Source organism: Trachemys scripta, chromosome 7 (assembly GCF_013100865.1).
Source record: "Trachemys scripta elegans isolate TJP31775 chromosome 7, CAS_Tse_1.0, whole genome shotgun sequence".
NCBI classification, from domain to species: domain Eukaryota; kingdom Metazoa; phylum Chordata; order Testudines; family Emydidae; genus Trachemys; species Trachemys scripta.
The window spans coordinates 25,585,936-25,603,286 of NC_048304.1; the positions used below are offsets into that span (position 1 = coordinate 25,585,936).

The following is a 17,351-nucleotide window of genomic DNA, read 5'->3' on the forward strand; positions in this document are numbered from 1 at the left end:
AAACTGGACACTTTCCGTCCAGCTGAAAGTCTGGCCTAATATGATGAATCATTGATTTATACTATGTATTGTATTTGGAGTTACATACCATTTATGGAAACGGTTGCTTTTCTTTAATACGTCTGGAACCCCCTCCATACTCCATTTGATTTTAAAGATGATCTGCAAAAGATTTTTTTTAAATTGGGCTTTTGCCATTTTTTCTTCTTTATGACTTAAAAACAAGGCCTGAAAGATTGTTAGAAAAGTTTTTTAATGCATTTATACTAGAAATACCGGGAATCGGAAGATTGGTCTTCCTTAAGTTTTCTGGTGGACCTTCTCCAATCATATCTTTTGCAAGCTCTAACACCTTAATTGAAAGAGGAAATGTTGATTAATCTTTAACCAAGACATCCTTTATTCTAAAATTTTAATTAATAACTGACGTTAAATAGGTATTAACAAAAAATCCCCACATTATATGCTACCCATTGTACATATTTTTCATGTTATGATAAATTGTTTTCCCAATATTAATTAAAACAATTCTCTCCCCAGAGAGAGATCCTAAATATCAATGTGTACAAATGTCAAACTGTTTAGTCTGTAGTTTTTAAGCTTGAAAGACCCAAAAATCGTGATGTAAAATATGAATTTTTTCAAGACCCGTTTTTAATTAATTAGCACTCATAAATTAACAGATTTACTTAAAAATTATCTGTGTTTTCAGTTTTTACTCAGAGATTGTACTGTAAATTTGGAGAAGATTAATTGTATTTTTCATACAATACAAAGAGAATGAATCCTGGCTTAAATGCAAAGTTGAATCCAACCCGAACTAGGATGTAACTACAGCTCTTCCATAATTCCATATTTTTTAAGCAAGTTTAAAAAAAAAAACCCTCTAGATCACAATCTCTCATCTTCGGGGTAGTTCAAAGTCTCATCCACTGTAAACTGGACCCGTCATTCTAAATGAAGACTATGGGTCAAATCTTCTGATGGCATAAATTTGCATACTTGCATTAGCTTCAGTGAGCAAGACTCATTTAAACCAGCTAAAGGTCTGACTCTGTAACTATCATACATAATAACCACTGTCCATTTTATATGCTGACAAGTTTGGGTGGTGGAGAGGCATACCTTAGGAGGGATGTATGTCAAAAAGTGGCCATCTTTGCTCTCCTTTTATTTTGGGCTGAATCCCACCCCTACAAATTTGCAACCTTCTGGGACAATTTAAATCTGCCTGGTGACAGTCTTAACTTGTGCTAGCTGTAGTCCCAATCTTCCAGCTGCTGGATAAGGTACCTTTAAGGGAGCTTCTTGCTGGTGGACCAGCACAAAGCTGCCCCTAACATAAATAAGGATGTGCTCCATCATGTTAATGGTTGCTTCAGGCTGCTTTTACAAACAAAAGTTGTAATGAATATTTTCCCTAATGTTTTTATGTGTGGGGGAAAGTGTGTCTGAAAGACTGCTTTGATTCTGTATATGTTAATTAATTGGGTAAACCAAGAATTTAAGATTTTTTTTTTTTAAAACTAGGGTTAAATTCAGTCTGTCATGTAAAATACATCAACTTGAAAATTGGGAGGGTTACAATAATGGCTATTTTGTTATATGTCATCTTAAATCTGGAAGTTGAATATGATGAGGGAAAAATCAGATTTTAAAACAGTGTCTTTATGATTGCTGCAGTAATAGGTTTTTTTTCTGTTTTAGTTTTCAGCTGAAAAAACTGAGCATTTTATCAATGAAATGTCAAAGTTAAAATAGTACAGCACTTGCCAACCTTGTGAACTCCCTTAGAGACAATACTACTACATAGAAAATGTGCATTAGGAAGAACTAACTTCTGTGTAGAAAGGGTCAGAGAAGTGAGATTTGTTTCTTCTAGGTGGAAATAGAATTATTTAAAAGCACCTCCTAGAATTTGCAGGAGCATTGAGTAAACATAACAAAATCTCTAGGGCAGTGGTGGACAATATGTTGCCCACAGGCGGCCTGTCAGGGCAATCCACTGGCGGGCTGCGAGACAGTTTGTTTACATTGACCGTCCGCAGGCATGGCTGCCTGCAGCTCCCAGTGGCCGTGGTTTGCTGTTCCCGGCCAATGGGATCTGCAGGAAGCGGCACGGGCCACAGGTTGCCCATCACTGCTCTAGGGGCATCTGGTGCCTGCTGAGAGGGCCTGCATGGGCCAAGAAGGCCCAAAGAGGCACACTTGAAATGAATTTCTACACCAAGAATGATTAAAGGATTAGAAAACATGCCTTATAGTGATATACTCAAGGAGCTAAAACTATTTAGTTTAACAAAGAGAAGGCTGACTGGTGACTTGATTACAGTCTGAGCACTGACATGGGGAACATATATTTAATACTGGGCTCTTCAGTCTAGCAGAGAAAGGTGTAACACGGCCCAATGGGTAGAAGTTGAAGCTAGACAAATTCAGACTGGAATTAAGGCACGTATATGTTTTTTTTAATGGTGAAAGTAATTAATCATTGGAATACTTTAGCAAGTGTCATGATATATTCTCCATCACTAACAAATTTTAGACCTAGATTGGATCATTTTCTAAAAGATATGCTGTAGGAATTATTTTGGTGAAGTTCTGTGGCCTGTGCCGTATAGGAGATCAGACGGGATGATCACAATGGTCCCTTCTGGCTGTAAAATCTATGAAAGTTTTAAAGTTGTGTGTGTTTGTTTGTTTTGGTGAATTTCTGTTTGCTTTTTGTTCTGTTGTTTTGTTTTTACATTAAAAGCAGACAGGACTTGTATTTTTAGTGACTGAAGAATTAGTGAAATGATGACATGACAAGAGCCCAGAAGTGGGAGAATTGAGCAACTGAGAGGGGAAAGGACTTCTAACCTAACTCTTAGAACTTTGCTTTTTGTTAGTTTGCTTAGTTAAATTCAGTTACCAACATTTTCAATAAAGGATTTTATTATTAAACATCCTTGACTCTTTCAATTAAGGAGCAATCAATCAAAATAAATATGCATGGAGACATCCAACCTTCTTTGGAAGACAGTTTGCTATATAAAGTGTGCTTATTTTTGATTGCCAAGTATTGGTAGGTATGCTGTACTGTGCTGCTGGAACAGAGCCAAAAGAGGCTCCACGTGGCCACTGCGCTGGTCTGAATCCTGGGAGTTGGGGAATGCTGGCCAATCAGCACCCCTCTCCCCCAACTAGCCAATGGGTGCCAGAGATTCCACTGGGAGGAGTTACCTATGGTCCTTTGGCAAGTGCCTCCCTCTCTTAGTACTGGGGACTGTCTCTTTTTTACCGCTGGTGCCATCAATTTCCCCCACCTTTGATGCGGGTGGTGGCATTTATAAAGATATGCAATATGTTCTACAGCAAAAATTAGGGGAGATCAGATTTGATAATTCTGCTATTCCTCAGGCCTGGTCTACATTAGAAAATTAGGTCATCATAACTATGTTGCTCAGGGGTGTGGATATTTCACCTCCCTGATGGCGTAATTAAACTGACCTATGTCCCCACATAGACAGTGCTAGGATAACAGAAAAATTCTTCCATCTACCTAGCTACCACCTCTCATGGAGCTGGATTACCTATGTTAATGGGAGAATCCACCTCAGGGAGGTGGATTACTTACGTTAATGGCAGAATCGGTGTAGGTAGTGCCTACGCTGAAGCACTACGGCACAGCTGTGCCATTGTAGCATTTTTAAGTGTAGACAAACTCTCAGAAAAGCTATAAAATGTTTTTTAAAACAAAACACATTCCCTTTCAGGCCTTTTGATGTATCAAAATAACCCTCCTCTCCCAAGGCCAATTCAGGTTATCCTGACTCAGGCAGAAGATATGTTTGGAATACTGTTAATGAGAGAAATTCAGATTAGATTTTAAAGATTATTTCTTTACACTGTTTAAGTACTATCTAAGGTAAAGGCTGAAAATTGACTGAACTATAATGTAAATATTTAATAAAACGGGTTTAGCTTTAAAGTTGTTCTTAAAAGTTAGTTGTTCAAAACATTGCTGTTTAAAGAAAAGTGATGGTTTAAACACAGTACAGAGCCAGGACATTTTAAAAAAAGAATACTGCTTTTTTTGTCTTTATTTTGAATATTAGAGTTAGCAAAAAACCTAAACCTCTGGAAAAAAATTAAAGGCAGTAGTGACTTTCTACTCACCTACATTTGGTAACAATATAATGCTCATTCATTCAGCATGCCTGCTACCCAACATGCTTAATATTGCTTTTGGGGCAAACGGTTTTCATTGTTGGAATTTTGTGAACACACAATAAGTATTAATTGCTGTCACTGTGCCTGACAGCAGCAGAATGCCTGACAGCTTTATTTTACAATCTTATACATTCTAAGATGCATATTCTACAACCATTCCTTTTCTCTCCTTCATTCGCCATTCCATTTGCATTAGCTAGAATGCAATCTGGAAAAGAGCACCTCCTGTGAGGTGATGAATGCCCTCAACTTCCATTAACATCAGCGGGAGTTGAGGGTGCTCAGCAACGTACACCATCAGGTGGTAGAGTAATCAGTTAAATTCTCATACACAGATCTATACATTTTGTTGTAACACACTACAGCAGTGAGTCTTCTGAAAATTTCTGAAATTATTGCTTAAATTATGTGTTAGCTGAAATTTACAATATTAGTAAAAAGACTATAATAATACCAGCAATCCAGTTTCAGAGCATGATTTAAAAATAATCTAAATTTGAATGTTGCCATTTGGTATATTGTAATGGTGTATGTTAGCAACATTTAAAAAATCTGAACATACCAATATGTATTTGTATCCCTCAGTTTTTTTTAAATTTAGTTTTTCAAACTCTTAACAGATATTTTAAAATATAAAGAATCATATTGTGTGGTTGTGACCGGTTTACAACCCCCCCTTCTCATTTGATCATTGCTCATACCTCCATGCAGTAAACCAAAAAAGGACATTTAAATTTTGATAAACACAATGTCTAGTGCATATATGAACAGGCTTTTTGTTCATTATCTTTTTAGTATAGATATAGTAAAATGACAAAAGTGCTGTAGAACTCAGATTAGCTAATGAATACATCCTTCTATACAATGTGTTTCACTTTTCCATTTTCCAATTTTTCCTCACTTTTTGTTTTTAATGCAGTAATAAATGTAAAAAAAAGAATATTCAAAGAAAATTATATCCTGCTTTGTTTGGTGATGTGTTGAGCCACAATTAAAACAAGAAAAATCCCAGATAAAGCTAACAATAAAATATAAATGCCTCCAGTTCTGGGCCACTGGTTATAAAAGCATGCATCCCTCAAAACTTGGATAAATCCTGCTTACCATTCTATGGTGAGGGTATATTTTAAAGAATTCATAAAGGGTGTCAAGACACACTTTTATTTGTGAAGTAGGGATGCATCTTTTCCAGAAACCATTTGTCAACTGAGGTGTTTAAAAATGTTGGAAAGATAAGTTATAAGGGAGAGTATAGAGACACTGTGTCTTCTTTCTTTCTCTCATCTCCCAGTCCTTTTTATATCTGTTATTTTGTTTTCTTTTTACCTCCAGGGAACTTTCGAAGTACTGAACTATGTCCAGACAGTTTGGAAGGCTTTCTGAGCATATTAAAAATCAGGTTGATAATGTCTATACTTACTTGGCAATGCATATTATTTTGTGGTTTTTAGTAAGCATCAATGAAGTTACAGATGTTGGAGCTCTCGGTAATGAGAACATTGGCAAGTCTTCAGGTGTTTCACTTTTTCAGGAGTAGCTTGTTTCCAGGTTTTGGTGGTGACAGCTAGAAGATGCTGGACCAGGGAGGAGAAAGAGAGTGTAAATGGTGTTTGAGGTTCCAAGTGGAGTTGCCAGGGTTATAGTGGTGCAGCAATACCACTATAGTTAAGGTTGAGTCACAACTTCTGTTTAAAGATTGACCTTCCTAAGTTCTCTAAAATTGACATGTTTAGTAGGATACCCTTTGAAATTTGATATGCCTTATGAGAGTGCAGGATAGGGTTAGTGACCTAAATTTAGGGTCATTTGAGCTAGGAGTTGCAGAGATATAAACCCTGAAAAAATTGCCATTTTTTCAAAAAGTTTCTAGGAGATGTGTTGTTGTTTTTGCTCAGAGCTAGAGATTAAACTATTGATGTGATATAGGTGAAAATTGTCTCTATCTGTTGAGTTCCTAATGGTGGTTTGTTTTTGTCCATATGGTGACTTCTGTGACATAATTATTGCTCTTTTCATGTAACCTGTGTTACATTTTGTTGCCTGCACGAGTCAGACATTCATTCAGATATTGATAAGTTTCTCTATGTTTTTTAGTATACAGTCATTTCATGGTAGTTCAGTGCAATTGTTGTGTCTACTGTGGAAGTAGATGTACTGGTAGGGTTGTCAACTTTCGAATCACACAAAACTGAATGTCCCTTCTCCGAGGCTCCACCCCCTCTCGCTCCATCCCCCCTCCCTCTGTTGTTCGTTGTCTCCCACCCTCACTCACTTTCACCTGGCTGGGTGTGTGTGTGAGGGCTCCGGCTGGGGGTACAGGCTCTGGGTTGGGGCCGGGGATGAGGGATTTGGGGTGCAGGAGGTGGCTCAGGGCTGGGGCAGGCAGTTCGGGTGTGCGGGTGTTGCAGGGTGCGAGTTCAGGGAGGGAGTTTGGGTGTAGGAGGGGGTTCAGGATGTGTGGTCCGGGCAGCATTTACTGCAGCTTCCAGGAAGCGGCCGCCAGGTCCCTATGGCTCCTAGTTGCATGAGCAGGCAGGGAGGCTTTGTGCGCTGCTCTCGTGTCCGCAGGCACTATCCCTGCAGCTCCCTTTGGTCACGGTTCCCAGCCAATGGGAGTCTCCTTGCGCCTAGGGGCTGCAGGGACCTGGCAGCTGCTTCTGGGAGCCAAGTGGAGCCAGGGCAGGTAGGGAACCTGCCTTAGTCTTGGGCCCCTGCTGCACCGCCAACCAGACTTTTAACAGCCCGGTCGGCAGTGCCAATTGGAGCTGCCAGGGTCTGTTTTTCACCGGGCGTTCCGGTCGAAAACCAGATGCTTGGCAACCCTATTGTACTGGGGATTTGTACCAAGCTTCATGTGTCTTTGTTTGTTTTTGTTTCTTTAAGGTCTAAAAGTCACAGACCAGGGAATCTATGGAATATAACACAATCATCAACATTTTACATGTAAACTGATTGTCCAGTTTACAGGTGCTCAGATGCTACAATCAGGGATATGTTATAAATAGACAGATCTCATCTATGCATGCAATGCGCTTGTGATTCATTAGGAGATAAAAATATAGACAGGTACAATGTAGAAAATTTCTCACAAGCTTTTAATTCAGTGGAAGTGATTTAGCGCTAGCAAAATCCAAACAGGATCTTAACAAAATTAATGGTTCTGTGTAGAAATAAGTAAACAGGATGAAGATATAATAATGAATATAAAACAAACCTCAGAGCTTAGTGAAGATTATATTCTTGCAAGAAAACTGTATAATGTGTACCACAAGAATATTAGTGCACTTGGAAATATAGTAGTAAGGCAGTACTAGAATTAAAAGCTTGAGTTTTTAGTCTAAATAAAAATAGAAAGTAAAATTCAAATAAAATCCAGTGTGTGAGACTTATGTAGATCATGTGAGTCCATGATATTATTGTCAGCAGAATACAGATGATGAGATGAGGCAGAAATCTTGAAAATAAATGAAACCTAATTTAGAACAGCCATCAAGAAGTATTTTCTTCCTAAAATAGACTATTCCCTATTCTCTCAGATCTTCAGGGGAGACCCAAAAATAAAATAGCCAATAATTTTCTTTCTGAGCATGTGTTCTTAAGAGGCCCCAAATCCTTTTTTACATTAAACAAATTTGATATTAAAATAATAACAGGTAGCTTTAGAAATTAATATAAAATACACATTTAAAAGCTATTAAAATAAATTGTTGAGACAATAAATGTGCAGTTTTTAATATGTCTAGTGCCACTACATTGAAATGATTGGATTTTTAAAAAATGGAAAGTAACTGTTTAAAGAAAATATGACCCTGATCCATATCTAATATGGACCAAATCCTACACTCTGTCCCAGGCCTGAGTAAATGAGCTTGGGAGGAAGAGGGGCCACAGAAAAGTTTGGGTGGGGATGGGGAAGAATGCAGTCCTCCCAAGCCAGTCCACATAGCTGTATTGGAGCTGCTCTAGGCTTGCTACTGCAACCTCTGTAGCTTCAGTGGCTGGTGGATGCATGTGGTTGTGGATCTCCTGACTTTGTTCCTAAAGACCCTTCTAGGGTGATATGCAGGAGATGCTTATCATTGGCATGATCTCTCTTTGATTTACTCTCCAGTCTCCATGCCCTGGAACCACCTGGTTTTGTTCTGGTTTAGGACACTCCATGCTTGAGGGATGGGGGCAGCAGTGTTTGCTTCTAAATGAATTACATTTTGTGCTGATAGCATTTATTCAAGAGAAACATTGTAAATGGCATTTAATTTCCTGGGTCTGAATCCTCGGCATGTGCCTCTTCCTCAGCCCAAGCTTACTAACTGGGTTAAATGCCAGTAGAGTCTATAAGCGGTGGGGCTGGCTGCTACTGTGGCCCTGAGGGAAGTGTCCCCTGCTGCTCCTGGGCTCCATGCTGGCCCCTGAATTCTGATACCTGGGGGACGCAGGAAATCCCTGTGGAGCTAGTTTGTATGGATTTCAGGAAGGAGGACCCTCTGTGTAGGTGCCCTCAAAATCTTTCTCGTCTCCTCCTTGCAGCAATTCTAAACTGCTTCTACTGCATCTGGGACTCTTTCACAGCCATACAGAAAGGAACAGGATTAGCCCACAATTAATTGATGTACTCCCATATAAGGAAACACGTTTGTATGCTGTATTTCACACTGGCTACATTTTGCATGCAGATCTGTATAATTCAAAATAAGACGTGCAATGGATTGCAAATTAAAATACACATGAACTGCAGATGTTTCTTAAGTAATTTTTCAGTTGCTGTTTCCTCACTTTTTTTTCTTGTTTTCAGAACTTTCACATATAGGTTACATTATTAAAACAGAAATGTGAACATATCACAAAAGCACACAGTAAAGGAGAAGTCTGGGGAAAAGCAAGGCCTCTTTCTACAAGCTCAGCAATAGGAATTGATGAAAAAAATCAGTGTTGAACAAGACCCAAATTATTGCTCTCTTACAGTCATTAATCTTACAGACTTCACACATGCTGGAGAGGGAAGGAATTGAATAGACTACAGCTAAAAAAGGAGGGCTAAGTAACTTAATAAATGAATTAAAGGGGCCAATGTAAATCATACCCATACCAAATTGTGGTAGAAATGGTGGCATTAGAATACCAGACATGGTCCTAATATACTGTAGGTGAGTCCTATGTTTCTCTGAGACACAACCTCACCAATACGTGAGCCTCCCACATCTGAAGCTTTTAAGTGAGCTCAGTTTAAATAATACTAAGGATTTTGGTAGTCCATTACCACTGCATCTCCTTGCTTATCACTGTGCCAACTGTTTATCAGTGTGGAAAGGAGTTGCTCTTGGTGGTGGGAAGCACATATAAATTAGCTGCATGATCTTTGAGTTGTTATATATGGATCCTCACTCCTATACCTATTGTGCTGTTGTGGGGAAGTAGAGATCATCAGGGATTTCTGAGTATATTAAAAAAAAAATTGGTGAGAGGGTGATTGGGGAATTATGAGAAAGGATCAAATCGTCCCGACCCCAACAGTCATGAGGTGCTGTGTGTTCTCTGCTTCAGTGACCTTAACTTCACTCCCTGATTGTTTTGGAATTGAGATGTCAGAAATATTGTGTACCCTAGTGAATCAATTGTTATATACCACGTGTCAGCTGGAGCTGGCAAGACATAGATTTTGTCTCTTTACTGGGGGTATGTTTGGGCACCCAAATACTAGGATAATGGGCACTGTCGTAAGAACTTAGATAGGGAAACTGCATCTGGTTCTTCTAGGATTTGAATCTGCCTCCATTGCAGTAGAATTCCAGTAAGACTCCAAACGGCTTAAGAGCTCAATTCCTTTGGGCAAGGCTTTGGCCTATATGATTAAAATGTTTCAGCATTACTCTAAAGGCTGAGTAGTTCCCATTGACTTCATTGGAATTTACTTGTATACTTCAGCAGGAGAGCGTTGCTAGAGTCTAATTTCACATTCACTATTTCTGCTTAAATAGTCAAAATTCCAGTACTTGTCAGAATGGATGTGCCTGTGTGGCATCCTGCAAAATTGAGGCTTATTTCTACATGGAAGAAACATCTGTATTTTGGGACAACAGAACTGCCTCTCACCTGCTCGGGAAAATACAAACCAACAGGAAACAGTTACTCTCGTTAAGCTGGTTAATACAAAACAATGTTTTGTTAGCACTGGTTGATCCAATTTGCCTAGGGCTGTATTTGCACTAGAGAAGGGAACTATTTGAAATTGGACTGCTTGGATAGAAACAGTTTCAGCACAAACCGTTCAGTATGTTCATTTTAGCCACATTGAAGGACATCAGAACCTTGCATTTTTGTCCCATATCCACAATCACTATTTTAAACCATTTCCATTGCAATGCCCTCCAGGTACTAGTCCTATAATTCCAGGGCCAATTCGCATAAAAAGTGGATTCTGGAATATTTTGAAAGGGCACTGATGTGCTGCAGAATAGTACCGAGGGGGCCAAGAAGAAACATTTTAGCGTGTCCAAATCCATGTTTGCAATGAAACAGCTCAGACTGAAGTGGTTTACACTATACTGATTCTTAGACCTATTGAAAACCTAGTCTACTCCCATCAGTTTTTAGAAGCCATGTAAACCAGTTGGAACACACTTGTATGAGATCATGGATGGTTTACAAATCTTGGCGATTAGAATGGTTTGCAATGGTACATTTCTCTAGTATAGTGGGGACTTGTTTTTGTCTTTGTTTGCACTAATGTCCATAATTGCTTTTTCTAAAATGGTTCAAACACAGTGGCAATGACTTAATATACTAGCTTTATTCTTGGTTTAAGAATATTTACATTCCCTCTCTCTCTTCCCCCCCCCCCCACCAAAAAAAACAACAACAACCCTCAATACAAATGTAGAATGGACATTATAGAATTGGAATAGGGTACCTGTATGTAGTCGTAATGTCCTGGGGAAATGCTTAAAAATCACTGGATTTAAGTGACTTAGACTTGCTGCTGCTGCTCTGAACTAATCACCTCTTTAAGAAATTATTTTAGATCTAGTTTAGTTATCGCAGCCAAGTTACTTAATTTCACAGATTGCTTGGAACGCTTGTTTGTTGTTTAAAAAAAATCAGTGAAGGCTCATAGTTATGGGTGATAAATGTGGATCAGATGTTCCTGGGTATTATCAGATTCTTTATTATCATGTTTATTTTTACTGGTTATGAAATTCCCAGTAACTTTAACTGTTCTGATTATTTAAATCAATTACAAAAGTAAGCTTGCTACAGAAATACCATTATGACACCAAATGCAGAAAAGGAGATTTGACAGTCCCTCCTTTACTTGAGGAAAGAATTAACTGTTTATAATATATTTTTTTCCTTGAAGTAGTCAAACGACAAATACCAACAAGCCTGTGATTTATAGTACCAGTCATCTTTCTAATAATTTCTAATTGTTCTGAAGACAATTATTCTCTGAAATTAACTGTCTTATTGTAAACCTTAAAATTTAGCTTAACAATATCTGTTTCTACCGCTAAAGCAGAGCTATCAGAAGTACTGTGTTTTATTTAACCTCCCCTCTCGTGGCCTCCATCATGTCCCCACCATTGTGATATTTATTCAGCCAATGTTATTACAGGAAAACAGATATGTTGTGTTTTGAAAATATATTCTTGACCTCTGGTTTCAATTTGTTTTTGTGTAGACATCAGACAGTTTCATCCCTGGTGTAATTTCATTGTGATAATTGATTTAAATGAATTGATTTAAATGACTGAAGTTACATTAGGGATCTATTTGGTCCACAGTGTTACTAAGTCAAAATGCCAAAAATAGTTTCTAGCAAGAAAAAAAATGAACAGTTGTTTCTCCATTTGAAATTCCATTAAATATGGAAATTCACAGGTCATAATCCTAAATGTAAAATACAGTATTATTCTTACTTTAAAAATAATTATTCCAAGACCAGTTGATGTATGCTGTGTTTTCTGATCCACTTTCATCATTGTAAAGTTACTTTATATTTAATTTGTTACTTTATTCAACTTTAATTATTTTTTTTCCAGATCTTCATCAGTTTTTGCCTTCTTGAAGAATGCAGTGAAACCATTTGCCAGCATTATTATCTGGAATTATAGGTTTAATATCCAACATCAGTGTTACTAATTTCTTATTAAATAGTACCTCACAGTAGTAGAAAAATGTATGGAAGTGCAAGAACAATCAGTAATTTGGAAGGCAGTCCTTCCAGGTCTCCTCGTTTACCAAGATCTCCTCGTCTGGGCCACAGGAGAACAAGCAGCGGGGGAGGTGGAGGAACGGGTAAGACACTATCAATGGAGAACATCCAGTCCCTTAATGCAGCCTATGCAACATCTGGACCGATGTATCTTAGTGACCATGAAGGTGTAGCATCTACTACTTTCCCAAAGGGCACAATGACTCTTGGAAGGGCTACAAATCGAGCTGTGTATGGTGGTCGAGTCACAGCCATGGGGAGTAGTCCAAATATTGCTTCAGCTGGACTTTCTCACACAGATGTCCTTTCTTATACTGATCAGCATGGAGGTCTGACCACATCTTCACATCATCATCATCATCAAGTTCCCTCTATGCTGAGACAGGTAAGGGATAGTACCATGCTAGATCTACAGGCTCAGCTCAAGGAACTACAAAGAGAGAATGATCTTCTGAGAAAAGAACTGGATATCAAGGACAGTAAGCTAGGATCTTCCATGAATAGCATCAAGACTTTCTGGAGTCCTGAGCTAAAAAAGGAAAGAGTCTTGAGAAAAGAAGAAGCTGCCAGAATGTCAGTTCTTAAAGAGCAGATGAGGGTTTCTCATGAAGAGAACCAGGTAAGTAATCCTGAAAGTTTATTTCTACCAATTTTCAACTAAGCACTTAATATTTTGCTTATAATACTGTGACCTGTATTGGAGCAAGTTTGGCATCATCAACAGGAATTCTGTGTCTTGCTGTATCTGCCTCTGGCTGCTAAGCAGAAGGAAATCATACTAATAAGAAGCTGGATGTAGCTTATAATTTCCTTGATGCAGCATTCCTTTACATTAGTGCTGAGGAGAATGATCGACTGTTTGCCACTACCTGTTTTCTTATTTGTGAGACATTCTGTAGTAGTTTTTTTCAACAGCAGTCTAAATACATTCTGCAGCCTTTACTGAAGAGGGAATTGCACCACTTCTACACATAGCTGGAAAAGTATGAATAAGTATGAGGGGACACATTTTGTATGAGGTGAATAGGGATTTAGCGGCCTAGTTTCCATGAAAGCTAAAGGGAGACATGATATTAAATCCCATCGATTAAATTTTATAATATTCTGTATTATACCAACCATGAAGTAAATTGGAATTGTGCTTTGTCAGCTACTTTCCTTAAACAGACCCATCCTGAACAATTTGAAAATGTTTAGTTATATTGGAAGTGTAATTACTAATGTTTCCATTCTCTGTTATAAAATGATTGAAGATATAGTCATTAATGATTCAGATTATTTATGATTAAATATACAATGCCATCATCAGAAAAGTAGCTATTCTGTACTGTTTCCAAGAAGCTATATAGATCAATGGCAAAAGTGAGATTGCAAGTTCCTATTTTGCACAGGTATCCTACACACACTTTCACTGATGTTCTTGTATATTTAAAGCTGCCCCTTTTTAGAACATCTACTAATTCTCTTATGAAAAAATATAATACATAATACGCTCTTCACTCTTAGAGATCTCCAGTCTGTGCTTCTCCATTGACAGGCAAGCAGCAACAATCAGGGTTTTTGATGCCTTCTTTTTTCCAGGTTTCTAATCACCAGTACTGCTTTCCCTCTGCAGAAGCACTGCTAGTAGTGTGCCTCTCTGAACTTCCCAGTGCATTTAGATGTTTCAATATATATTATTTCTATCTCCACTAATATTTAAGTAGTGTACCATGTGTGACTGGGTGAAAGCACTATGTCAGCTTTTCAGACTTCATCTTTCAAGATATGTCTCAAGAATTTCTGGAGTCCTGAGCTAAAAGAGGATCTTTCAAGATATATCTCAAGATTTCCTTCAGTTCAAAAAAATCAAGTATTGAGCAAAATTCAGAATTTTCATACTGTGGAAAATTCTGACATGTCAACATTTTTGTTTTCATTCTAAATCAGAATGAAAAGTTTCGATATTTTTCATGGAACAGAAATTCAAAAAGATTTTCAATTCAGGTGTCACATTTCTGTTCTGTTTTGATCAATTGTTTCAACATTTTTGATCAAAATTAAACATTTCAACATTCCCAAAGTCAAAACATTTTGGTCTGGTTTGTTGAAATGACCCCAAATGCTTAATTTCCAGTCAGTTCAACATTAAACTGCATGTTCCCATTTTGGCACATTGCCTCAGGGGAGTTGTGGTTTGGGAACTTGATGCCCCCATTGTCTCCTATAAACCAGACTACTACAAAATGCAGATTTGGGTCAACTGAAACATGTCACACATTTGTGTTGAATTTGCTGAATTGTTTCACTCTGACAGGAAGAAAAAACAAACAAAATTCCCAAAACAGAAAAACTCCTTGTTTTGACATTTTCTACATGACTTTGTTTCAAAATTTACTTTAACTTTTCTTAATATTTTTTAAATAAAATTGAAGTCCATATTTTTTTTTATTTTGGGTTGAATCAAATGTTTCTTTTGACCCACAATAAAATTATTTCTCAATTTTCTGGTCTAGGCAGCAAGCCAGTAGTGCATGAATGTAGTTCTTGTGTTGTTCAGGTACCAAACTGACAGCCACAGAGACTGAAGACCCCTGTTTATAGTGAATGCACTTGAAAATTTAATTCTAGTTGCTGTTATATTCTGTATTCTTCAAATTCTAGAACCCATAATATCTCTAAAACTGAAATGAATTTATAAATGTGTCTCTTGTATATGTACTGTAGGTTCTACCTAGGTACCTCAGTTTTACTCTGGAGGGGACCACTTCTATTATGTGAGGGTGGATTAGCTGACATATGTTTGTACAGAATTTGAAGATTCCAAGTGCTGTATAAATGCCAAGTATCACTACTCTCATCAGTGCTTCACTGTCTGCACCTATTCAGTCCTTGGTCTATCTTAAGAATGTCCTCGAGCGTGCCAGTCTTGGTGATGTTTCTTGTGATATGGACTGAGACAACCAACAGCCTTAATATGGTAATGATTTTCAGTCACTCCTAATCTCTTCTATATCTAAAAGCAAAAGTATCTTTTTTCCATTACCAATCTTCTCCAGGAAAAAAACTTAATGGAGGTAGTAATTCTCCATGAGCTGGATTGGTTTAATCCTAACCCTGAATGTCAGTCTCCATCTCACAGGATGGGGAGCTCATCTGGAGTCACAGGACTCAAGCAAACTGTACATAGTCCAAAAGAGAACTCCACATAAACAGTGTGTAGCTCAGGTTAGTAAGATGGCACTTCAGTTTTTTCAGTGCTCTTTAAATCAAAGCAGTGCTTACTTACACACAAACCTTAGTTCTTGCCCTCATCAAAAACAATGGACCCTGCACCCCTACCTTCTGCATTTAACCTTATAATTCAAAAGTGAGGTTGTCTAGCAATGAACTGGTCACAACAAGATCCAGCACAAAACTCTTTGGATGAGCTTGGTTTACAGATCTGTTGCAGCTATCAGCTGCTGACCATCTCCTTTTGTTTTGCATGCCAAAGGGTTCCTTTCTGCATTCTGACATGGCAGCTCTTCCCATAATGATTTTGTTTGTGAAAGTTTAAATTTAGAGAGATTGGGGCTATCCGATATAGTGTCTGATACTCTTTTACAATCTAGGTGTTCCATGTGCTATTTATAATTTTCTCCCTTCAGTTTTATAGGACCGTGTGAGGGGTGTTCACCATCCCCAAAAGGGTTAAGAAAGCTGAGAAAAGGGCCAATTAGTGAGATAGGCCACACATGAGGGATTTAGGCTGGCAAAGCAAGATCTGACTGGAAGATGGAGCTCATCTGAGGCTGGATTAGCATAAAGCCAGGAAGCTGGCACCAGAAAGGGTTGCAGTGAGGAAGTCTGCAGCCACTTTGTGCATTAGAGAGGGAAGGATGGCACTAAGGGAAAGAGCAGGACCCCGGGGTGCCTGGCTCTGAGGGAAGGACATACCCAGAATAGAGAAGGGTGCAGAAGAAAGCAAGTGGGAAGTGAAGTAGGAAGCAGCCCAGGGGAAAAGCCAGCAGGGTTAGGGACTCAACAGACTTTGGCTGTCTGTTGTAGGGTCCCCAGGCTGGAACTTGGGTGATGGGTGAGCCCGAGTTCCCCTACCAGTCACTGACTCTGCCCCGGAAGGGGAAGCCAGAGGATTGAGTTACGAAGAGGAAGCTGCAGCTCCTGGAGTGAGAGAGGCCAGTGGGAGAGAATGCGGGGGGTGAGGAGGGTGGGACCTGGAAGAGAGCTAATCCCCAGAACAGCCATGAGGAGGCACCACCCATAGTGAGTGAGTGGATTCCTGTGGCAGACCACAATAAAGAAATTGTTGTTTACCTCATAGTTTGGAATTTGTTTACAGGTTTATTGGTTGTTTGAGGGTCTGGTCTCTTGTTCTATACAATTTCACACCTTTGAGCTCAGTCAGCATTTTTACTGTTAGAACTTATACAATCACACTGTATTGTGGTGGGTTTTCTTAGGGCAGTGTCATTTTAGTGCCTTTGGTCCAGCGATACTATTCCCTGTATAGTCTAAGTCTGGTTCTTAAGTGACTGCAAACTCTGCCTCTATTATTACATTAAGGTATTCTCTAGAGGCTATTTCTTCAACTGGGAGTGTAAGTAAATTAATTAGTTTTGAGTTCCTTCCATTTTTATCAGGAGATCGTGCTTTCTGTCTTTTTTGGGTCTGAATCTTTGCAAGAAAGGATATCTCTGATTCTGCTCGGATATTTAAAGTAGGACCTTAAAATTTCAATTACAATAGTCAAAGAACTTTTACATTCATTGAAAAAAGCAACAGAGGGTCCTGTGGCACCTTTAAGACGAACAGAAGTATTGGGAGCATAAGCTTTCGTGGGTAAGAACCTCACTTCTTCAGATGCAAGTAATGGAAATTTCCAGAGGCAGGTATAAATCAGTATGGAGATAACGAGGTTAGTTCAATCAGGGAGGGTGAGGTGCTC

At 38.6% G+C, this 17,351-nt stretch overlaps 1 protein-coding gene across 6 annotated transcripts in view; it reads left to right on the forward strand.

The window, feature by feature from the left end:
* Nucleotides 1-17,351, forward strand: part of ERC2 (ELKS/RAB6-interacting/CAST family member 2) — an 840,163-nt gene that overhangs the window by 14,557 nt on the left and 808,255 nt on the right. For all 6 annotated transcript variants that reach the window (XR_004646570.1, XR_004646571.1, XR_004646572.1 and 3 more), the window contains exon 2: nt 12,252-13,043. Coding sequence is in view for 1 of the 6 variants with exons in the window: in XM_034777024.1 (XP_034632915.1) it covers nt 12,387-13,043 (657 nt within the window). In the remaining 5 variants the exon portion in view is untranslated. The remainder of the gene's footprint in view (nt 1-12,251; nt 13,044-17,351) is intronic.